General features: G+C 41.0%; 1 protein-coding gene across 1 annotated transcript in view; it reads left to right on the top strand.

Moving 5' to 3' along the window:
• Positions 1-4715: 4715 nt before the first annotated feature.
• Positions 4716-25032, top strand: part of FBXW8 (F-box and WD repeat domain containing 8) — a 112984-nt gene continuing 92667 nt past the window's right edge. Inside the window, exons 1-2 of the mRNA XM_001374789.3 lie at positions 4716-5915; positions 18720-18824. Of these exons, the coding sequence (XP_001374826.1) occupies positions 5514-5915; positions 18720-18824 (507 nt within the window). The 5' untranslated portion in view covers positions 4716-5513. The remainder of the gene's footprint in view (positions 5916-18719; positions 18825-25032) is intronic.

The raw sequence follows: 25032 nt of genomic DNA, 5'->3' as shown, positions 1-25032 counted from the left end.
GACATGATATCCAACTGTTATGATATTCTTAATTTGATTTTAAAATATTTATTAGACATTCAAATCTAAATACAGGCAAGTCTTAGGGCTTTGTCTTACCTCCCCTCTCTCTCTCTCTCCCCCTCCCTCACTCTCTCTCTCTCTCTCTCTCTCTCTCTCTCTCTCTCTCTCTCTCTCTCTCTCTCTCTCTCTCTCTCTTTCTCTCTCTCTCTCTCTCTCTCTTTCTCTCTCTCTTTCTCTCCCTCTCCCTCTCTGTCTCTCTCTCCCTCTCTCCCTCTCTCTCTCTTTCTCTCTCTCTCTCTCTCTCTCTCTCTCTCTCACTTGTATCTTTCTATCTCTCTTATCTCTTTTTCTCTGTCTCTATCTTCTCTCTGCGTGTCTGTTTCTCTCACTTTTCCTCCACCTACTCTGTCTCTGTCTCTTTCTCTGTCACTGTCTTTCTCTCTGTGTCTCTTTGTTGCTATCTCTTTCTTTCTGTCTCTCTCTCTCTGTCTTCTCTATCTCTGTCTCTCCCTATGTGTCTTTGTCTTACTATTTTCTTTCTCTGTCTCTCTTGTCTCTTTCTTTCTACATCTCTTTCTGTCTTCTCTCTGTATCTCTTTTTCTGTTTGTCTCTGTCTTTCCATTTCTCTTTCTGTCTTTCTCTGTGTCCCTTCCCCTGTCTCTGTCTCTCTGCAAGGGATCTTATCAACTCCCCTGGATTTAACTATCATCTCTATGTTGATGACATACATACAGATCTATATGCCCAAATCTGTCTCTCTCCTGCATTACTAACTGCCAATTGGGCATTTCAGATTGGTTGCCCTGGAGACACCTCAAACTCAACATTTCCAAAATAGAACACTGCAGCCCCAAATGCCTGTTCTTAATGTGATTAAAAAAAATCATTTATCAAACATTCAGACCTCATTGTCAGAACACCCCAAGGCTTTGTCCTGAACCTTGTTTTCTTTTTTTTTTCCATTCTCCTTCTCTCTTGGTGATCTTATCAACTCCCCTGGACTTAATTATCATCTCTACGCAGATGTCTCACAGATCTGTGTATCTAGTTCTGGTATCTTTCCTGAGCTCCAGTCCTGCATCACCTGCATCCGAGCCTATTAGGTATTTCAAACTGGTTGCCCTGGAGACACCCAAAACCATTATTTCCAAAATATCTTGTTTGCGCATAGCAGTTTGAATGCTGCGTTTCCACCATTAGACTGTGATCTCCTTGAGATCAGGGACTGTTCTTTACCTCGCTTTGTAGCCCCAGTGTTTTACAGTGCCTGGCCCATAGTAAATGCTTAATAAACATTTATCGACTTGACTTTTTTCCTATTCTGTGCCAGGATTCAGGCCAATCCCTTGGTAGGGTGTTTTATATTGGAACGAAATACCGAGCCATGAATAGGACAGTCAACCATTAACAAAAATAGATCTATTTAGCCATGAATGGAGATGGATATTCCAAAAGGGTAAATAATGCAGACAATAAATTCATTCCATCATTTTTCATCAAGTGTCTGAGTGCCTTTGGAACTCCCTCATGGCCACCTTGTATTCAGAGATGTCAAGAATATGAGTCTTTTGTCTTTTGAGCTAACTTCAAGTCTCCAGGATGGTCTTAACACTTTTAAAGGAAAAACTAGCCTACCTTGCATGGTGGTAGGGGGAGGGATATTGCTCTAACCCCCTCACACTGAAATCCTTACTTCTGACAGACTTCCCTATTTCTGTCCAAGGTATCACCGTCTTCCTGTTTAATCTCCCACATTCATAACCTTGGCTCTCTTCAACTCCTTCTCCTTCACCCAACTTATGCTGTCATCTTGGAGGATCTGCTTCATGCTATCTCCTTCATCCTACCCTTTCCTCTTTTTCCTAGATCCTCCCCTTGAATTCAAGCCCTCATCGCCTCTCCCTTAGACCAGTTCGATGGTCTTCTATTTGGTCTCTCTGCCTCATCTCTCCCTGATTCAATTTATCTTCCACTCCGCTGGGTGGCACAGTGTACAGAGAACTGGACTTGGAAGCAGGAAGACCTGAGTTCAGGTCCTGCTTTGGATGCTTATTGTGTGACTCTGGACTGATTACTAAACTGCTCAGCTCTAGTTTCCTCATCTGTAAAATGGGGCTAATAATAACAGTGCCTACTTTATAAGATTATTGTGAAGATGAAACCAGATAATATTTGTAAAGTATTATTATTATTTTTAAACCCTTACCTTCTGTCTAAGAATCAATGCTGGGTATTGGTTCTAAGGCTGAAGAGGTGTAAAGGCTAGGCAATGGGGGTCAAATGACTTACCCAGGGTCACACAGCTAGGAAGTTTCTGAGACCAGTTTTGAACCCAGGACTTCCCATCTCTGGGCCTGACTCTCAATCCACTGAGCCACCCAACTGCTCCCTGTTATTATTATTAAATTAATTTTTCTTATGCACCTATCACTTCCCAACCCCAGCAATGTACTAATGGCTTCTAGGATCTCGTGTAAACTCCTTTGTTTGGTTTTCAAAGTCTTCCACAATCTTGCCGCAATATATCTTTGCAGTCTCAGTGGATATCTTCCCCTTTTCTACACTCTGTGGACAGTCCAAGGAAGCTGATTTTCTCTTTGTTCCTGACACAGAACTCCTTCTCCCATTCTGTCTTTGCCTTGACTATTCCCCCATGCCAGGAATGCATTTATTCTACTTCCACCTCATAGAAGCTTTCCCTTCATTTAAGATGCATCACAAACCATAACTGTCTGCAACAAGGCTTTCCTTTTACCTCCAATTACCAGTGTCCTCCCTCCCTAATTACTGTATACTTAACATTTTCATATTTATTTTCCATATATTCTATTTCTATCTAATTTTAATTTTTTCTCAATTACACATAAACAAAATATCTTTACATTTTTGCTTTAAATTTTTTCTTTGAATTCCCACCCATCCTTGAGAAAGCAAATAATTTGATATAGATTATACATGGACAGTCATGCAAAATATTTCTGTATTAGCCATATTGCAAAAGAAAAGAGAACAAAAAAAACCCCAAGAATAATAAAGTAAAAAAAAAAATCTTCTTCTATCTGTATTCAGGCTCCATCAGTTTTTTCTCTGGAGGTGGATAGCATTTTTCTTCTTAAGCCCTTTGGAACAATTTTGGATCATTCTATTGCTGAGATATATTTAGTATATTCTTAAACACATACCTGTTGGCTTCCATGATAAAATGGATCCTTGTGAGAAGAGTTTTATTTTATTTTGGTAATTGTATTCTTAACATTTAGCTCAATGCCTGCATGTTGTAGATGATTAATAAATATCAGTTTATTAATTTAGATTCAAAGCTAAGTTGTTGGGTTTTTTTCCCTACCCTACCCTAAGTTGCCTATTGGGGCAGCTAGGTGGTGCAGCAGATAGAGCATTTGATCTGGAGTCAGGAGGAACTGAATTCAAATTTGACCTCAGACACTTCCTGGCTTTATGACTTTGGGCAAATCACTTAACTCTCTTGTCTAGCCCTTATCTCTCCTTATTTCACAGTATTAATTCCAAGACAGAAGGTAAGGGTTTAAAAAAATGGGGAAATGTTTAGCAAAATAAATAAAAATATAACATAAATAACGTTAATGTTTGGTTTTCTACATCAATATGCTGCCTGAGGGTATCTTTGATATTCTCTTTGAGATATTCTCTTTGAGTTTGATGTCACCTGGACTAGATGATTTCTGAGATCTCTTTAAGTTCTGAGATCCCATCCATTTTCTCAGTGAAAGGAAAGGGTTGGAATAGAATATTCTATTCTAACAAGTAATCTGGAGACTCAGAGATTCAGGGATTAATTCAGGGTCACACAGCCTGTATAAAGTAGAAAAAAAAAGGTCTTTTGGGCTCTGAGGCCAGCTCTGTATGTCAGGCTGTCTCTGTATACTTTATAAAGTATGTTTATAAATAAACATAAAAATATGTATAATTATTCATAATTATATAATTATTTTATATATAATTGTAGTTTTATATTTATTTATATATAAATGTACTTTACAAATATTTATAAATGCATGTTTATTTATAAATAAACAAGTAAATTATATAACCATATGTACTATACATATACAAACATATGTATCTGTGCACACATACATGTATTTACATATGTGTATATATTTATTTACATTTATTTCTTGGATCTTTCTATCCTGTCATAAAGTATAGGCTCCTAGACAGAGAAGTAGAAGAGACCTTAAAGGTCACTGAATAAACTCCGTGGGTTTTACAGATGAGAAAACTAAGACCCTGAGATTCAGTGCCACAGTATCCTAGATTGAGAGCTGGAAGGGGGCTGTCTAGAGCTCGTGGAATACATGAGCTTTTTCAAATAAGGAAACTGAGGTAATAGAAGTGACTAGATCAGGATCTCAACGCTCAAATGTCTGGGGTGGGGAGAATTCGAACTCAGGTCTGGTGATTCCAAGTTTGTTGTCCTATCCATCACGACATGAATAATGGCTGCGGGATTGCGCTGGGATAATTCCCACTGGTTTGTGGGGAAAGAAAGGGCGCGCGAAGTATCAGTTGACAGATTGATGCAGGTACTGCCCCGCCCCTCTCCACGCCTGGGTAAAATCCGGCTCCCTCGCTTTCGAGGAAAGACAGCTAACTCCCAGGGTCTCATCCCAGGCTAGGTCCTACTGCAAATGTCAGACAGCGAGAGGGCCTGGAAAGGGGGCGGAGCCGCGCGTGCGCTTGGAGGCTGCCCGGAACCCAGGGGCTCAGGCACCTCCGGAGCTCCCAGAACCCGCCCGGAACCCGAGGACCGCGGCGCCGGTTTCCGGCTCTGGTGGCGGACTCTTGTCCTTGAGGGACGGTTTCGGAGGACGCCTAGGAAAACTGCTGCTGAGGGGACTCCGGCACTGGGCTTGGGGGAGACGGGTCTTACCTCTGGGGGCTTCAGGGACCTCGGGGGCTCCCCGTGGTAGCGAGTTGAACTGGGTTCAAGGGAGGGAGGTGGGACCGGCCCGGCTTGGGGGATGCAACCGCCCTCTGGGATTTTTTTGGGGGGAATGGAGAACCTTTAAAGTGGGAGTGAGTGGGAACCCCCTTTTAACTTGGAGAGAAGCCTTTTATCTTGGGGTGAGGGCCCCTTGATCCCAGGATGTGCACCGTTCTTTTTGAGGATGATCTTTTCTGATTTCAGTGTGAGTTCCCCTCTTGATTTTGAGGTGAGGGTTCCCTTTATCTAAGGGGGCTCCATCTTGAGGGACAGTGCCTCCTGATATTGTGGTGAGGGTTTTATCTTGAAGGAAGGTCCCCCGATCTCGGAGTGAGAGTCCCTTGTCCTTCAGGTGAATATCCCGCTTTATCTCGGGGTGAGGGTCTCCTTTTATCTTGGAGTGAGGCCCTGCTTTCCAGTTGAGGATCCCTCTCTTTCTTGGGGGCAAGGTGGACCCCCTTTTTCTCGAGGTGAGGGAGCCCCATGTGAGAATCTCAGTCGTGGTGAGGGGGACCCAGCTCCAGGCTGGGGTCAGCGTCCTGTATGGCAGAGGCCGGCCTGGAGGAGTTCCGCCGCCGCTGGCGAGAGGAGTTGGCCCTCCGCGAAGGCCCGGCCAAGAGGCGGCGGCGGCGGAGCGGGGAGGAGGCGGCGGGGACAGCCCGCGAGCCTGAGCCGGTGTCGCAGTGGAGCTTCTGTGGGGCTGTGCAGGCCGCTCCTGGGGCTCCAAGTACCCAGCGGCCGGGCGCTGCTACCGGCTATTTCGAGCTGGCCCGGAGCCTCCTGGAGGGCGGGGAGAGCCCGCTAATCCCGTCCTCACCTGGGATTGCCGAGGAACCCTCCTGCTCCAGACAGGGACGGATCCCCCCGACCCCCGAAGCCCCCAAGCCCGAGCACCCTGAAAGCGCTGGCGGAGACCAGCTGCTGGAGCAGCTCATCCGAGACCTGGTAGGTGTCTCTGCACCTGCTGGCCACCCCTCCCCCAGGGCCTGGACCTGGGGTCCTGGGTTTGTGTTTAAAACTCCCTCCCGAGGTCCCCTTGCCCAATTACAGTTTGAAAACTCGCTCCTCCTCTCTCCCGGGCCCCGCCTTTTCTCCCTCTCCTGCAGGTAGACAAATTTAAATGTGAAAATTTAAATACTACAGAATATAATGCCCATCATGAAATTATATAGAATTTCAGTAAATATGATTTACAAAAAAGCTTTAGCAATGCAGTTTGCTTTTACATTACATGTAATATGCTCTTTTCCCCACCCCTGGAATGTGTACCCCACTTGTCTGGAATATTCTCCCCAGCAAGTGTGTTAAAATTTTTCACCAAAAAAACAAACAAACCCCCAAAACAGGTCAGCAGAAATGACCCACATAACCGGCTCATCAAATGTGACATGCAACCTTTAAGAAATGAGAGAGGTACATCCCAACCACCCCCAGCCCCACTCATCTCACAGGATGAAATGATATAGGCATGTTAATTGCTTTTCAAACTTAAAGCATCATTTATTTTTTAATTAAAAGTTTTTGAAGATGTCTTTTGTCACACCAGTATCCTCCACACTCTCCCCAAAGAGTCATCCCATATAACAAATATTACTTAAAAGACAAAAGAATACTAAACACAATTGAGCACCCACTTTTGAAAAAAGTCCATAAACCTGTGCAATGCAACACCTGGAGACCTCCCACCATGGGGGAATCCTCTTAAGACCCTTCAGTCATTCTGGATCTTTATAATTTTGCAACATTTATTTTTGACTTTTTGCATATGTGGTTGATTGTTCTTTTACATTTTAATTATTACAAAATGTTGTGGACATAAATTCCTAGATATTTTTCCATGGCTCTTTGTATTCACCTCATTTATCATTTCTTACCACACTAGAATATTTCATTACATTCATGTACTACAGTTTATTTAGCTATTCCTCAATGGAGGGATATCTCTGTTTCTAATTCATTATTCTCACACACAAAAAAATGCTGTTAAAAGTATTTTGGTGCACGGGGATGGGAACTTATTTCTATTAATGCCCTCTTTGGCATTTGGTATAAGACCAGAAATAGAATCTCTAGGTCAAAGTATAAGGACAGGTTAGTGCCTGTAGTTGCCAGATTCCAAGTGACTTTTAAAATAAATTTAAATGTCAGTGATGATGATGATGGTGGTGGTAGTGATGATTACAGTGGTGATGGTGATGATGGTGGTGGTGATAACAATGACCTGGAGTTCCTGAATGCCTTGCTTTTGGAGTATGAGCCTTGGGAAATCAACTAGACCAAACAGGCTTTGTGTTTGGTGATCACTGGGAGTGTTCTTGTTGCAGGATTATTGTAGCTGATCCTTCAACAGAAGCTTGGCCACGACATCATAGGACAGAGGCAGTTGGAGCATTGAAAAAAAACAGGGTTTGGCATCAAGAGATCCTGGGTTCCCATTTGGACTCTGTTGCTGCTTGTAACCTACTTGTGGGCGCTTGGGCAAACTGCTTAACTTTTTCAAGCTTTGTTTTCTTCATCCTTAACACAAAGAGGTCAGATAAGACAGGTTCTCAGAGGGTGCTGCCATGTCTAAACTTGTGGTATTTGGTGAGTGTATAGAGTCTCAGGTCTGGAATTAGAGCCTGGGCAAATCACTTCACCTCTCTGAAGTGCCTCAGTCAGATGCCAAGCATTTATTAAGCCCCGATTGTGTGCCAGGCACTTTAGCTGGGGACACAAAGAAAGGTAGGATAATCTCTGCCTTCAAAGGACTCATAGTCTAATGGGGAGATAGTAAGCAATCAATTATATTCAAATATATAGCCACAAATACATTGAAAATAGCAAACAGAGGTAGCATTAAAGGGGACTGGGAAAGGCTTCTTGTACAAGAGAAGATGTTAGCTGAGACTTGAAGGAAACCAGGGAAGGCTGAGATGAAGAGGAAGAGCATTCTAGGCATGAGAGAGAACAAGTGCAAGTGTCTCAATTTCCTCATCTGTAAAATGGGAATAATAGCATCTGCTGCCTGAGCTATGAGGATTTAGGACTAAATGAAATATTCATAAAGTATTTTGCAAACTTAAAGCGCTATATGAACGCTGACTGTTTATTATATAAAGAAGGTTGTTGTCTACTTTACTGGTGAAAGTGCCTTCTTTGTGGAAATCCTTTAACTTAATCTCTTTGAGGCCAGGAACTATTTTGTTTTTGTATCACCAGCATGCAGCCTTGTGCATAACATCTAGAAGGCACAATAAAATTCTTGTTGAAGCTTGGCTCTAAATAAAGAGAGAGGAGAAAATTCTGCTTCTTTGCAGAGGTAGGAGACTACAGGCATAGAAAACTGCTTATCAAATTAGATCAACTCTTGTTGATATGTTAGTTGGTTTTGTTGATCTGTGGTTTGTGTTTTTTAAACCCTTACCTGCTGTCTTAGAATCAATAATGTGTGTGAGTTCCAAGGCAGAGCAGTAGGGCTAGGAAATGGGGCTTACGTGACTAGTCCAGGGTCACACAGCTAAGGAAGTGTCTGCATTCAGATTTGAATTCAGGACCTCCCCTCCCTAGGCCTGGCTCTCAATCCATGGAACCACAAAGCTCCCTCCCTCCTTCCTTCCTACAAAATTATTGAAATAAAGTGATTGTTGAATGAATGAATCTTTTTATGTGTCAGAAGTAATAGAGACACAATGAGGAAGTAGAGTAGGCCGTGTTGTATAATCTAATAGTAGGGACATTACTTATGGATACTAATAACTGGAATTTAGAGCAGACTGTGATGAATCAGAGGCAACAGCAAGAAAAAGTCCTGTGAGATTTAGGACCAAAATTCCCCTGAAGTTGGCAAGTTCCCCAAAGGAGCTGTCCGGAGGCATGGCTACCTAGGACCTATTCTAGGTAGTAACCCTACCATGGCTAATAGCCAATATTGGTAGCTTCTTAGCTCTGTTTATCCAAGACACAGTAACCATCAGTGGTGTGCCTCTAAATATAGTTGTAGTTCTTACTTTGAGGAGCACTGCTTTGGCTTGGATGGCCCTTAATGCATTCAGTTTACTGAATTGATAATGATGTTGCTTCTTTCTCCATGCTTTCTCTATCAGAGAATCCTTATTTGAACCACTTATGAAGAGGAATTGATTTGATTCTTGAAACTGAAAATATTTCTTTCCTTTTGGGTCTATATAGAAATATCAATAATATTGATTCTGATGAGATACTGAAAGGGAATTGATCCTCATTAAAGCTCAATTGTGCAAAAGGAAAATTCTTTCTCTAACGTGCTTTATTTTCCTTTTAGCAATGGCACACTAATTTTGGTTGTGAATTGTATTGTTGTGAAATGTATTCTTTTCCAGTATAAAGTTTTCTTTAGAGAGGAAACTGCCAGCATGGGAAAAGTAATTAAACTGTCTTTTGATCTTTCATCTTGCACCCATTTGAGAGCACATGCAAGTCTTTGTAACTTAAGAGCTGCCTCATCATAGAGTGAAGTGTTGCCTGGGAAGAGCAATGAACTTCAAGAGTGGCAGGGCCTTGATAGACAGCCACAATTCAATGGAAATAAGAACTCAGCAGTGACTCCTTTTGAGTGTTGTCTCTGCCCATGAAACTTTTAATAATAGCAGTTGGAAATCATCTCATCTTAGGTGGTGAGTTAGGAATATACTAAGTGAGCAATTGATATTCTTCTTTGTATTCAGTTACTCAAATGCAGAAAAGACAGTCACACTCCTGGGCAGAATGCCACTGATAGCAGGCGCCTTCCTTCTGTGCCCTTTTTCTGTTCTTTCTCCATCTTCACCCAGTAGTGTCCGCTTAGCTGAAGCATACTTCTACCTGCTAATTCCTAAATATTCAAATTTATTTAAATATTGAAGGAAACCCTGCTGTGGTGAGCTCTACCTGACTTTCACCTTTTTCTCTTTAGGCCTGTCCATGTGAAAAACTATGATTGAATGGAATTATTTTTTTATTATTATTATAGTATTTATCCTAGGAGGGAGTCTTAGAGATCATTTAGTTAAATTCTCATTTTACAGGTGAGGAAACAGAAGCCTTGAGGGGTTTTGTGATTATCTCACAGTTCCATACCTAGTAAGCCTCAGCACTTGAATTTGAACTCCAAAGCGTCCAAAGTTCTTGTTATTAATAGCATCTTAAAATAGTATTTGAATGTGAGTTGTTGCTGCTTGTAGAGTTGTTTTCCCAAAGCTCCAAAAACCCATCCATCGTCTGTTCATGGCCTTAAAATGTATGACATTCAATAAAAGGTTGTTTATGTGTGGATATCAGTCTTGTTTCTCAACCATCAATACTATACAGACTTTGGGGTTAATATTTTTGAGTCAGGCAAAATATCTTTATTCTAATGAGTACTCTTCAATATCAGCCACTGGTAATATTTGAAATTATCTATAGTAGTAGAGCATATCATGAGCATATTTATGATTGCAGATCAGTTAATTTAATTGTAATCTTTTTCCATTCCTGAAGTAGAAATAAATTATTTCCCTCACTTACACATTTTAGAAATGTAGGCATAAATTACAGGTCTGATTAGTGTGAAATAGAAAAGTAAATCAAAATCAGTGATGATGCTACTCTCTCCGTAAAGCTTTTCCTTACTTCTCAGGTTGACAATCATTTTCCCCCCTCGGTAGTAAAAGCATGTGATATATTTATACTTGTTTGTGTGACAGTTATGCATAAGCAGGCCTTGTACTTTTGGCTTGGTTTAAAAGTGGGTCACTTTAAGGGTAACTAAGTGGAGCAGGGAATAAAGTGCCAGGCTTGGAGTCAGGAAGTCTCATTTTTCTGAGTTCAAATCTGGCCTCAGACACTGGCTATGTGACCCTGGGGAAGTCATTTAACTGTTTTCCTCAAAGCTCCACTCTTTTCAGATGTCAGGCCTCTACTCTTTCCTCCCTTCTAAGCTCTACCCTCACCCTAGGAACCTTCTGTTAGAGAAAGGCTTGTTATTTGGGATGACAAAGAGTGTATATCTCCCATAGGTATTCGAGAATTTTTTCATCTTAGAATATTATTGTGGGAAGGGAAGATATGTTTCTGCCACTTTCAGGCAGAAATTGGAACTCATTTCCTTCCAGAAAGAATGGAATAGTGGTGATGAGGTTCTATAGTGCCACCATTCATCTATATTCTGAGTTAAATAGACTTTGGTCAGCTATACCTGGAACTCCACCCCTCTTTTTATAGCATTATTCCAATGGGAAAAAGAGTTCCAATTTGCAAAGATTGGTAAAGGAAATATATTCACAATTAGGGATTGCCTATATTGCCCTACATTTAATCAACAAATATTTATTAGGAACCATGTCATTCTTTTTCTCTATTGACCGTATCATTTAGCTCAGTACTGATTACATAATAAGTACTCCATGTGTACTTGTTGAATGAACAAATTAGATTTCAGTTAGGTGGGTAGAGCCTTGGACTTGGAATACCTGAATTTATATCCTACCTGAGACCCTGACTAGCTGTGTGATTCTGGGTAGGGCACTTTGCTTTCTCAGCCTCGGTTTCCTCATTTGCAAAAAAGGGATAATCAGTTAATCAGTAAATATTTATTAAGTGCCTGTGCTGTGTCAGGCACTATGCTAAAGGTGGGATAATGATAATATTGACCTCACAAGGTTGTTGAGGGATAGATAACATCTTATGCCATATAAATGCTAGCTAGCTCCTAGGTTGAAGAAAACCTGTGGGTGGTATGATGGAAATACATAAAAAACTCAATTTTGATTGTTTTAGACTTTTGTTATCCTATTATTTTTCATCAGCACGCAAGGGTGTCTGCGGTGTCAGGCTTCATCCATTGCATCTGATCTTAATATCTCGTGTGTACTTGCTTTTGCCATATAGTGAAAGTAATAAAAATAAACTGCCTTAGAAAGGAGAAGCATAGTATTTTGTTGTAATTGCATGAACAAACATTTTTTGATCCTAGTTATAGTTAACTTTTCTCTGTCTTTAAAAAAATACTTAGGGAAATTTTCTCTGTCCTGTTTTCCCTAAAGGTTTACACTGGAGGAGAAATTAAGAAGAAAGTCAATTTCTTCACTTTTGACTGATTTGGCTCTTCCTAATTATCCCGTTTAAAAAAAAAAGTGAGGGGGAAGATTAAATTTCTGACAGTAAGGCACAAAACTAATCCATTTACAGAATTAGTATTACATTAGCACATAGGAGTGCAACTCTCTCTCCCTGGGGAAGGATCTCTTTGCAATTTCTACCAGGCCTTTTGGAATAAGGCCAGTAGACTTTGGGAAAATCAAGTACTGAGTGACTTTGAAGTAACAAAGTAACATTACCCTTTTGTGTTTTGGGCTTGACCTACTACACAGTAGAGACTGTGGGGGGCTTCTCTACCTTTAAATACACATGTAAATGTGTTTGATTTTGGAAAAGAGTCACTGAAAAAAAATCCTCATCTGTTATCAATAGTTACTGGATGTGCTGTTGGAAAAGTGTTTTCTGTAATCTGAAGAAAGCTTCACAGTCTGATGAACCCCTCTAATTCTGCTTTGGCAATTTTTAATGAAATAAGATGATAATGGTAGCTGACATTTCTATAACATCTTAAGGTATGCTAAGTACTTGGCATACTTTATCTCATTTGATCCTCCCAGTATCCCTGGGAAGGAGATCCTGTAGGTATTATTATCATCTTCATTTTCCAGATGAGAGAACCAAGGCTCCAAGAGGTTAAGTGTCTTCAAATCTAAGTCTCTCCAGACTCCAACTCAAATGCTCTTTTCATCACACCATACTTCCCCATATTCCTTCTAGAGATTAATTAGTATTCCTCAAAAAAATTGTAGTCACTAATATTTTATAGTGTGACCGAGTTCTTTACTGTATCTGATAGCTTTATAGCTTTTCTCCATTTTTGGAATTTTGGCATCAAAGCAGGAAATTGTCAGTTTTCTTTTTTAAGTCAACAGTTACTGATGTTATCATTGGATTGATGGTGTATGTGGTAGACAGCAGTACACTTTACTTGGTTAGAAATGATCCAAGTGGAAATGTGATGAGTAAACAAAGGAAATGTTTCTCTAAGCTAGTTTGTATAGCAAGAAGACGTACAGATTCCTTTTTGTTTAAATGAAGCTCTAGGAAGTCCCCAAGATGAACTCGACTACCACTGTTATGGTTTACTTCATAGTCTGAACCACAGCCTTGTTGTGTGAGGGAGTTCTCATTATCTTTTTCAGATTGGTCCTTCTGTAGCCGATAGAAGGTTCTGGCAGAGTTATTTAAGCAGAGAACCATAAGACTTGAAAAAATTGCCTCATTCAGCACCACTCTCTTCCCCTTCACCATGGGGTTTTGTTTACTGTAGGAAGTATAATACCTTTCAGATGATTATGATCTCATCTTATCATTTTCTATGGAATTCAGATAGAAACAATCCTAGGATAAGTCACTATCCACTCTTATTCTTTTATATTTAATTTTCTATGGGCTATTTTACAAATGGATGAAATATCTGCTTTTGTTGTTGAATATTAGTATGAAGAAGTAAGCTCCTTTCCCGGAGTTCACTGAAATCATCTCTTGTATACTCTCAGAGAAGTACACAGGGCAACATGGACCAAAGATACCAAATTACCTTCTCTTGTGATTTTGATCTTCCGTGCTGAATCTCTATGTTTTGCATGTTTTTTATTCCCTGTAGTTTTGAGATGGAATATTTGGTGCAGTGAAAAATCCGTGAAAACATTCTTGAGTTATTTTTATGATTAATATAACATTGATATGGTGCTTTCAGGTTTGCACAGAATTATATTTGTATTATCTCATTTGATTTGAATTTTGGATCACTCAAAATCAGTGCCATTCCATCATCTCCTAGTACAGGAACTCTGCATTGCTTATATTAGAATCAGAAGAGCTTTCGCTTCTTGGATAGAGAGGAGGAAGGAAATACTCAGCTTTCAGTAGAATGGTTACCTGGTGGTAATGGCTGGCCTGCTTCCTTTACCTTTTGTCTCTACTCCAAGTTCTGATACCAGTCAATATTCTAAGCAGGGGGCATATAAGGACTCATAGATTTATAATCCAGTGGCCCAATATCTAGTAAGCCTGTTGCTAGTCTTATTTTGACTTTGTGTCCTAGTTCAAGTACTGAGGTTCTTTTCTGGTTTCTTCTGACCAAGTGTTTCTACCCCAGTTTTCAAAGTCCCTGTCTCATTGTTTCTCTCTTTTCAGCATGTCTGAGGCTTCCCTGTTTAGTACCCAGTTCTTCATAATCAAGGCCCTCCTTATTCTCCTTAGTCTTCACCAGGGGAGTTTTATCCTTGAACTCCATTCTTGTAGCTCACTGTGTTAACTGTTTGCTTCTATCTTCTGCCTGTTGCTTGCCACCACCCTTACATAGTGTTGTATACACTTTCTCTGATACCTACCTTCTACTCATCTCAGACCTCTCTGATGTCAGCTACCTTTCTATACCTTTTTCTACTGTCAGATGTCCCTGATAATTCCTGATAATCCACTTGCTTAAAAATTCTTCCTTTTTGCCCACTACTCGAAATTTCCTGGAATACCTCTGCCACCCCAAGAGGATAGCTTCTGAATCTCAGGCCTATTCACATAATCAATGAATTTTAATTTGAGAGTTGGAAGAGACCTCAGGAGTCATCTAATCCAACCCGTATCCATATAAAAATCCTCACTAGAGCATCTCCAAGTATTTTTCTAGCTTCTGCCTGTGGACTTCTAGCAACCCATCCCAATTGGGAATAGCTGTAATTGTTGGGAAGATTTACCGACAAGCCTACATTTCCCTCACTGGCAGCTCTATTCCATTGCCACTGAAGCTCCTGGGTACTGCCATTGGTTTATGGATACCATGGATCATAGACCCAAGGGGTAAGGAATTCTACTTAAGGGATCCTCATGCTTGATCAATCATTCTATTCACTGTGTGCTAGACACTGTGTAAGCATTGAAGATAAAAAGAAAAAGCTCTGATATGCCTTGTCCTCAAGGAGCATTTGATGAAGGCAGCAGGTACTTATACAGAATCATAAAAGAAGTCTATAAAGCAAATAAAGTACAATATTAATATTTATACAGGCTTTCAGGCCTGTAAAGTGTGTCATCTAGAAATGTGCTTGTTCCTTCATTCCATAAGGCCGGGTAAATTCGAGTAGAAAGCACTGGCAGCTGGCTGCCTGATGGGCCCCTGGTAGAAGGAGATGCTTGGAAGGAAGCTGGGAGTTCCAGAAAGTGAATGTGGGGAGCAGGAGCCTTCCAGGAAGGGCCGGATCAGATCCTGAGGAGAGGGGCAGGGAATGTAATCAAAGCCTGGAAAGATAGGCAGGGGCTAGTTTGGGAAGAGCTTTAAATGCCAAATAGAGGTGTGTAACCTAGAAGTAATAGGGAGCCACTGTCGCTTATGGAATGAATGCTGCAGGGAAATCACTATCAGCTGTGTGGAGGGGAGACTTGTGGCAGGGAGACCATTAGTAGGTCATGGTGGTCCTCTAGGCAAGAAGTACTGATGGCCTGAACTGGAGCCATGGCTCTGTAGTGGAGAGAAGATGAGAGAGGTCTTGGGAAGGGGCCACAGTACAGTGTGCGAACCGGAGATGGGGGCTGAGGGAAAGTGAGGGCTTGGGGAAGGCGCTAAGGAACTGGCCCAGGGGAACTGGACAGGTAATGATGCTCTCCAAACTGGGCCTTTTGGAATGGGAGTGGGTTGGGGTAGAAAGGAGGTCACCTCTGTTTTCAGTGTGTTAACAGACCAGAGTGTGTGCTGAGGAAGCCACTTGGGAGTAGTTAATAACATTTATTAATTAAGTGCCTGCTGTGTTTCAGGCATTGTGTTAAGCACTAGGGGTACAAATACGGAAAAAGAAGGAAGACAGTCCTTGCACCCAAGGAGCTCACAGTCTAATGAGAGGTCAGCAAGACACCAAAACCTGAAAAGCAGGTGTGGGTGGGAAGTGGGGAAGAGGAGGAGGAGGAGGAGGAGGAGGAGTATCAGTATCCAAGGTATTGGGGGAGGGGTCAGAGAAGTCCCAAAGTGGAGCAGCAAATTGAGGAACGAGGAACTGAGCTCCTTTCTTAAATGGACTCTACCCCCTAATCTGAGAGGCTCAGGGTAGACTCCAGAGGCTGATGGGCCCTTACAGAATGATGATGTGATGATCTCAATAATGAGCTTCCGGGGGGCATGGAGAAAGAGCAGAGAAGCGCCAGGTGAGAGATGAGGAAGTGGATTCTCTGTCGGCTTTGGTGAAAGAAAGCCCCAGCATTGCCTTACATTGCTGACAGGGACCAGACTCCTTTAGAAAGGGGGTTTCCTTCAGCACATACCCTGGTTGTATAATAAAAGGAACATTTTCCCTCTCCTCTGCCTGCCTTAACTGTGAGTTAGAGTGGAGGACCTTGTGCTAGCCCCAGTCCAGTACTTAAGGAAAAACAGAAAGGATTCCCTCTAGGTGCTATACTAGGAATAAACTACTGCTGTTTGCTTGGTGTTTTTTCCCAGAGGCCTATTCTAGCCTTAGTAGTAACTTAGAGCATTTATATTAATTTCCTCTGCACATTTTTCTCTCTCACACATGGACCCCTTTGGAATTGTTTCCTGATTTCCTTGGGGGCTAATAAAACATCGTTGGAGAAATGCCATGTTTCATGAAGGGGCTTCCCTTTATTTTTTGGTCAAGACCTTCCCTTTGGCATGTTCACACATGCATTCTTTTCTTGTATACTAAGTGCTTCTTTTTCACTGCAGGGTATCTCTCTTCCTTTCTGCCCCACAAATTACTGTCAAATCTTTCTTCTTGCTCGGCTATACCCTCTGGCCGTAACACTTGATTCCTGATGTTTTACTCTAGCTGAATCTTATTCTTTTCACTCCTGCACTTGATGATTCAGCCAAAAGGCCTAGTCTCATTTCCTCAAACACAACTCTGCTCTTGTCTCTATGTCTTTGTGCTGGTGGTCCTACATGCCTCAGGCTTCTACATGAACTGCAACATTTCCACGGATTCTGCAGATTTAAGTCTGAGGAAGGAACGAAGTACTTTAGACCCATATTTTTTAAGGTTTAATTTAAAAAATACTTTTAATTCATTTTGTTAAATATTTCCAAATACATGTAAAGTTTTGGTTGTTTTTTTTTTAACACTTGCCATCTGATTTAGAATCAGTTCTGTGTCATTGGTTCCAATTTAGAAAAGTGGTAAGGGCTTAGCAATGGGGGGTTAAGTGACTTGCCCAGGGTCACACAGCTAGGAAGTGTCTAAGACCATATCCGAACTCAGGACCTCCCATTTCTGGGCCTGGCTCTCAACCTACTGAGATAACTACCTGCCCTCACATAAAGTCTTTTTTTTTTTTTAGCAGTCATTTAAAAAATAATCTTGAGTTCCAAACTCTTTCCTTCCCTTTAGGAAGCAAGTGATTTGAAATCACATTAGCTATATTGCAAAAGAAAACTCAGACAAAAAGTAAAACAAGAAAAAAAAAGGTTTTTAAAAAGTCTGTTTCAAGCTGCACTCAGAATTTAGCAGTTCTCTCTGGATGTGGAGAGCAGTTTTCATCATGGACTCTTTAGAATTGTCTCGGATCACGGTCTGAGTAGCCAAGTCTTTAATAGTTGATCATCCATCTTTACTATATTACTGTTATTGTGTGCAGAGTTCTCCTGGTAGAACCATATTTTCTTAAAAAGCTGAGGTAGTCTCTTTGGAGCCTAGAGCCACACAGTGAATGGGGATGTTTTCTTTGGAATGGCAAATTAGCGATTGGCCCGTCATGGTTAAGGTTGCATTTTATTAAATCTATACCTGCTGGTGTAATGAGAAGCATGATTTTTTTGCCCAGTATAAAATGAAATGAAGCAGGTGCATGTGGGAGAGAGTGAAGGGTCTATTTTTCTTTCTATTTTGACACTTTGGTTTCTCTTTGGAGGCAGGCTCTTCATGACAGCCTTTCCTCTCCAATAGAGCCCGTTACCTCATCTCTAATTGCTTAACTAAAGACACGCAAGCTCTAATTTCTCAGCATTAATAAATGACACAGGAGAAGAAATGCTTTGTTTGCATTGGCTCACTCAGGTTAACCAGTGTATTCCCCTGAGTGCATTAGGAATCTGGGCTCTTCCAGCACTGAAGGGAAGATAGTATTTACCTCAATTAAGAGTAGCATTTTATTTATTTACTTTTTATTCCTTTTCACAACCCTGCTCTCTTTTTTTCTAATGAAAACACTTAGTGAATTAGATCAGCCTTCCTCAGTGTGTGCGTCTTACCCTCCAAGTTGGGGGTAGCAGCAGTTGTCCTGGAAGCCAGGGTTGTTTCTCATTCCTGGATGCCTGGATTCTCAGGCCTCTTTTCTCAACCATGGGCAGCTCCAGCCTCCTTGGAATCAGGGTCACCCCCCCCCATCCCTTGAAGTGGGTGAACCTTTGCACGGACTCCTGCTGAGCTCCCTAGCGTGTAATGTGGGAACCTGTTCTTGCTTTTTGAAGCACTGTGGGAACTGGGCTCTGGGTTCCTAGAAGGGCACAGGGGCTTTGCCAGGGTCTACACGAGGGGTTGGGGATTTGAAAAAGGTGGCTAAGCCCTGAATTAGTTGCATGCTTCTGATCTGTGGAATAAAACCGCATGATCTCTGTTGTTACTACCTAAGAATGGATGCCCAGTAATTACCTGGCCACTAATTCTAAGCTGTTTTCATACTGTGGGATATGAAGCTTGTGCTTTAATGCTTTTTTGTCCTCTTCAGAATGAAATCAACGAGATCCCCTTCTTTGACATCCAGCTACCTTATGAACTGGCCTTGAAGATATTTCAGTACCTGGACAGGACTGAGCTGGGAAGGTGTGCTCAGGTAAGCCCTGCCTCTCCACTGTCACAGGGATTATTAGCACAGGAACCTGGACAACAGCAGCTTGATTCTAGCACATATCACGCTTTGAGGAATTTGAACGTTTCTCATTACCCCTTTGTTGATTCAATTCAGTAAACCTTTCTGAAGCACCTACTGTGTGTTTTACATGCCATATTGTCAGCTCAGATACCCAACTCTTTCTGTTCTGTGTGTTATAATTCAGCCAAGGTAACAGAAACTACACAACACAATCACTCTTTTTTGAGGTTCAGTAGCTTCTGCTGTTGGTGTGCCACATCCCTAAAAGAGACATGGTAGCTGGGAGTTAGATCAACCATGACATGGGAAACAAAAAGAGCAAAAAGGTCCAGAATTGTCTGTTTTGTGGAAAAAGGCCTGGAGTTGGGAGGACCTGGGTTCAAATGTGACCTTAGACATTTAATAGCTGTGTGATCCTGGGCAAGTCACTTAACCCCATTCTGCTTTTCTGCCTTGGAACCAATATGTATTATCTTTTGTAAGACAAAAGGTAAAGGTTAAAAAAAAATCATGTTCAGGCAGTTTGTTAACTAACTATCCACAGACTCTAGAAAGATGTTAAGAAGAGTATAGTATGTTTAAATAATGGAGAATTATGCACAAAAACCAAAGGACATAAAATTTGAAATATTAAAAAGGATTTAAGACTTTTGTGAAATTCCCAGAGCTTTTATGATTGCTATTATACTACAATGAGTGTACATTGAAAAAAAAATTCTGCAAGTCGCAGGGATGGAGAAGCACTTCAGAGATCATCTAGACCCAAACATGAATTCTTTCTATAGCCCCCCAAAAGTGCTCCTCCTGCCTTTGCTTGTGAAAGGGTGCCCCAAACCTCCAAGAAGAACAATTTCATTTTTTTGATATCTCAAGGAGACCTTATAGTCTGGGCTTTTTCTTTTACTCTTTGTTGTATCATTTTATCTTACCAGTGTAAGAGTGAAAATTATGAGCCGTAAATAATTTTATTAATCAAAAGTCATAGGAGAAAAAGGTGGAAAAATGGGAGAGAGAGATATAAAAGGTATTTTCCTTATTGGTTCATTTAGCTTGCTATTCTACAGCTGCCATTTTGGGCTCCCTAACCATATTCTTCAGGCTGGTCCAGTCAGCAACAATTATGGAAGAGCCTGAAATCCACTTTTACCTCTGCTTATCAAATCTATATTCTCCACCCACTAACTCTCACACGTGATGTCTCAGGAGCCAATTATAGCTTTCTGTTTTGTCTGTGCCACTCAGGGGGCTGGGGGGGCAGTCCAGGGGGCATTGCAGGGAAGATTGTCCAGCCCCCTCTCTAGTGATCTCTTGACTCTACTGTTCCATTTTTCTGGCTGTCATTCTGTCCTGGATGCTCATTTCACCCAATGATTTCCTTCACACAATCCTGGCCTTTGGGTCAATTGGCAAGAGGTGAGGTCAAGTGTGTGACCCCAGGAGAGGAGGAGCAAATTTCTTTCACACAATCCCCCCCTTTGATTCTTTGGGAAACAAGCATGTTAAATCTTCTCACTTGGGGTTTCTAGGAGATTAACACATCAGTTCTCCCCAGTGAATCATTCTACATATGTAGCTTATACATATAAAGATTCTCTTACTAGAGGTGTATAAAATATTGCACCTTACATAGAGGAAATTACAACAATTTGGGGAATAAGAGGGAAAGAAAGAGAAAAGAGAAAAAAATGATTGATAGATGCATTAACCAAAAGCTAATTAGGAGGCACTCCCCTTTGGCATGAGTTTACATTTAGAATAAATGATAGGTTCAACTCCCTTCAGTTTAGTTCATTGCTCTGGATCTCTTGATGTAGTCTGTGATTTCTGTAAGCATCCTTATGTTATCTTCTTCAGAAGATCCACTTTCTTGATTTGGAGTGTTGGCGATTTTCTTTTCCTAAAATTGCTTTAAAAGATCTTAAACTTTGGATTTTAGGAACACCAGAGGATTTTCTTGGCAAAGATACTGGAGCTGTTTGCCATTTCCTTCTTCAGCTCATTTTGCATATCAAGAAACTGAGGCAAACAAGGTTAAGTGACTTGCCCAAAGTCACACAGCTAATAATTATCTGAGGCTAGATTTAAACTCAAGTCCTCCTGACTCCAGGCCCAGCACTCTTTCTACTGTGCCACCTAGCTCTCCACTTGGGAGGTAGGTGGTATTATTATTATTATCCCCAACTACAATTGAAGAAGCTGAGGCAAACAGAGGTTAAGTGACTCCAGGGCTATCCAGCCAATATCTGAGGCTAGATTTGAACTCACATCTTCTTGATTCTAGGTCTGGCATTCTATCCACTGTACCACTTAGCTGCCCTACAACAGAACATAGATAATGCTAATAAGTAATGTTCTAAATCCATATGTCGCCTGTAGGAATCTGTATGTTTCATTGAGTGGCCCTGTTTTTATTTGAGTTTGACACCACTGTGTCAAAGAATTTAAGATGCAGAGAGATTACTGACCTGCACTGGTAGAGAGTGTTTCCTCACCTAGGAGTTCCCTCTATACAAATGAAATCACAGGTCCAGTGATACCTGTCTTTCCCCTAGATTTTAGCACAGTATTTTTAAAAACCCATTTTAATGAGAAGTTATTTTTTAAACATTTTACTATATTCTAAATGGTCTTTTTTTAAACACCAGGATGGATTTTTGAATTTGTATTGAATCAATATAGATTTTTTCATAGCAAGAATTGACAGCCTCTGAAAGCCCTTCCTGCCCTAGTTATGGGATCCTATGAAGAATACATCTCCAGTATATGATAAAGATGGATTAGAAAATAAGATTCATTCAATAGAAATTTACTTTATAGGGAATTTGGTTGGAAAACATCTTTTCCATTAATCAAGGGAATCCTGTATTGACTTTTGTCCTCCTTGGATGTTTGATTTGTTAGCATCTAACTTTACGTATTGGCTCTATTCCCAAAAGCTGAAAATAAGAGTGTAGCTAGATGGGGCTGATTGCTGGATTTCAGCCGGGTACTGTTAGTTGTAATCTTGGAATACAGTTTAATAGCTGCTTTATAAAAAAAAGTCAGCATTAGAAGATAAAATCTTCCTCTTGATAGGGAACTGCTGTTTAAGAAATCATTTCTTTGAGCATTGCTTTCTGTTCTGCTTTGTAGAGAGAGGGCCATGTGGCTTTCACATCTGCTGTTGCTTCTCTCATCCAAAGAGTTTATCAGTTACAGATATCATCTTGTAGAAAAAGAGATCCCCCTTTCTAGACAACAGGGCTGCATTTCAGGGTGGATTGGTTATGCTGGTGAGATTATTCTGCAGGTGTGAACAAGCTCATTTACAACACAGTAGTCCAATTGTCTACCAGAAATCTTCCCCCTTTAGCCAGTTGGATTTACTTCTTTTTTTTTTTTCAGTCTGGTTTGGAAAGAGTGTGTATAAGAATTGGAAAATATTCTTGAATACAGCTCTTGGATAATGTACCCTCTTGGATAATGGCCCCAGGTGGCCAGGATTTTGTGAGGCTTTCAGGGTAAATGCTTACTGAAGGCTTGTAGTTCATAGAATTGGCTTAATTTGGGAGTGTTAAAATGAAAGGTGAAGTAATAAAAATAAATAGCATTTTCATTTTTTCTCATGGTGTTTTTGTTTTTGAAACAAGAAAAAACCCTTCTGTCGAATGGAATGTCCTGCTGCTTTGTATTTTTATTGTAGAGGTCTTTTTTTTTTTTTAATCAAGGTCCCTTGGGTTTTTAATGAAATTGAGCCAGTTTTGTTGAATTGGCATTGTGAACTCTGTGAGTGCCCTTGGAGAAAACCTGTTTGCTTAGCTCTTTATGCCAAATTGGTAACTAACAGTAAAGTAGCCTGATTGTATAAGTCTTTGGAAATGCAAGTGTGCCACAAATTAAGTAGTTAGAGAAATCCTTTTTCTTTGATTTTGTCTCTTCCATTCTCCCCACTTTTCCTGCTTTATTGGGTTTTATAGACTAAGGTCTTATTATTTTGCACTAGCTCATGATGAACCCTAGATGTTTTGCTCCTGAGGCGTTGGCGTTCTCTAGTTGAAGGCTTAGTAGTCTCTAAGGGAATTGTGCTCTGTTGAAGGGAGGGTTTGGTGTTGAAAAATCCACTCAGACACTCTCCCTGTTTGTAGGGGAGTATATGAATCTGGCACTTCTTTGTTTGAGTATTTGTCGCTTGTGTTACTCATTTGCGTAGTGCCCACAGGAGGTAGGAAACTTTGGTGACTTTAAAAACTGACCAGAGCATAACAGAGTAACAGTCATCCAGCCCTTAGGAAACACTGTATGCAAATAATGTGCTTTGCTGTGGAAGGTAACAAAGAGATGACATTGTGGTAATTGCCTTTAAAGGAGCTCTGGGTCTAATAAAGGGAGATAACACATGACTATTTAGTCAGTCGAGAGGCCTTCATCAAGTGCCTTCTATGTTCCAGGTATTGTGCTAGGGTTCATTATATAAACAAATTATAGTGTGATAATTGAGTTAGAATCTAACAGCTAATGCTAATGCTGTGGATGGTAATTGTCAGGTGTGTGTGGCCATCATCCACTTACATAAACCAAGACTGTCTGTCCATCTGTCTGTCTGTCTGTTGGTAACCACACCTGTATTCACACCTGTGAGGTGCTTTAAAAACTAAGTCTGAAAATGATATGTTAAATGTCTTAAGTCCATCTTTGTGTAGGAGAGAATTTCTTTTTTTAGGGCTTAGAAATTTAATTAATTTAATTAATGGATGTTATAGAAATACCAGGATTCAACGATCTCTGATAGAATCAGAAAAGCAAGAGATAAATGAGACCAAGAGAATAGGCAGTTGCATGTATGATGTTAAGATGTTGCTGTTTGTCTAGATAAAAAAGGTCAAGATGTGAGGCTTTTTGGAGGCTGTGTCTGTAAATCTTTAAACTAAGGAAGAATATCGAAATCACATCGAGGTCCTGCCTGCATTAGAAGCAGAGTCTTCCATGTGCATTGCCATGGGCAGACAGGACCTAGCTGTGAGGAGGGATCTGTCAGCACTTAAGCATCATCACACGTCACCAGAGAACTCGGGGTGAGGCATGGGGAACCCTTTTGTTCTCTGAGCTCTGACTGGAACCCTCTTTCTGGAGGGGCAAACCAACCCGATAGCTTAGCATATAGTAGTGAGGGAATAAGAAAATCATCGTCTTCTGGGGACAGCCCAAGTAAAGAGGGGAGCATTTCATGTGACCTTCAAAAATAAACACCGCCACATTGATTTTTGAACTTAAGTACAAAGGATTTGCCAGCTTGTCCTCAGCAAGCCGACTTTGTGTGTGTGTCTATGTCAACATGTAACTAGGACAAGGGCTCTTCTGCTTTCTGGGCCTCATCACCCCAACTCAAGCAGAGCTAAGCGAGCTGGTCTGGAGCCAAGGGCTGTTTTTTAACACAGCAGCTCACAGTGGTGTTGTAAAGTGAAAGGCTGGAGACATTTTTATTAGAGACTTCTTGCAGCTGAGGCTCGCTCAGTGGGGCTTTTACAGGGGACTGTCGTGCCAGTTCTGGTGCATTAAAGAAGGCCATGTTAGGGCCTTTGGAAAATAGAAGCTAGTAAGCTGGCTGGATTTAATAGAATTTGATTTTTTTAAAATCCCCAAATGGGAGAGATTTCTTTTGTGGACAAGTCCTTTAAGCATTGGCGAAAGTTTTAGAACAATCTACATTGTTTTTTCTTTTCTTTTCCTCATGTTTTTGTTTTCTTTAAAAAGTCCCCCCCCCCAGTTTATCAAAGAAGTGGGAAACATTTTATATATGCAAGAGCAGTCTCTTTTGGGGGCCTCACATGATGTTATCTAGAATTGGATGTCCCTAAAATGCTGGGGATTCTCAAGGGCTTAATTAACCCAAACAAGCCTTTCACTCAGATTCTTCACAGCATGGTCATGCAGTCTGCTGCCTGCTGAGCACATGAGCATTCTGTCTCTCTCAGAATCTATCACAGTGATAGGCACTCACTAAATGCTTGCTGTATAGCACTATACTGGAATTGAATCCTGGGAGACATGCATTGATTGGGGCAGAACCAGGGCAGGAGAAGGGAGTAGGAGAACAAGTAGAGAAGGGAGGAGGGAGCTGCTCATCCCGCTGTACTTTTCCTGCTCAGGCCACAATGGAAATGTTGTGTTCACGTTTGAAGTGTTATGGATG

The sequence above is a fragment of the Monodelphis domestica genome, chromosome 3, assembly GCF_027887165.1.
Source record: "Monodelphis domestica isolate mMonDom1 chromosome 3, mMonDom1.pri, whole genome shotgun sequence".
Taxonomy (NCBI): Eukaryota; Metazoa; Chordata; class Mammalia; order Didelphimorphia; family Didelphidae; genus Monodelphis; species Monodelphis domestica.
This window is presented reverse-complemented; position numbering and strand designations above follow the sequence as displayed.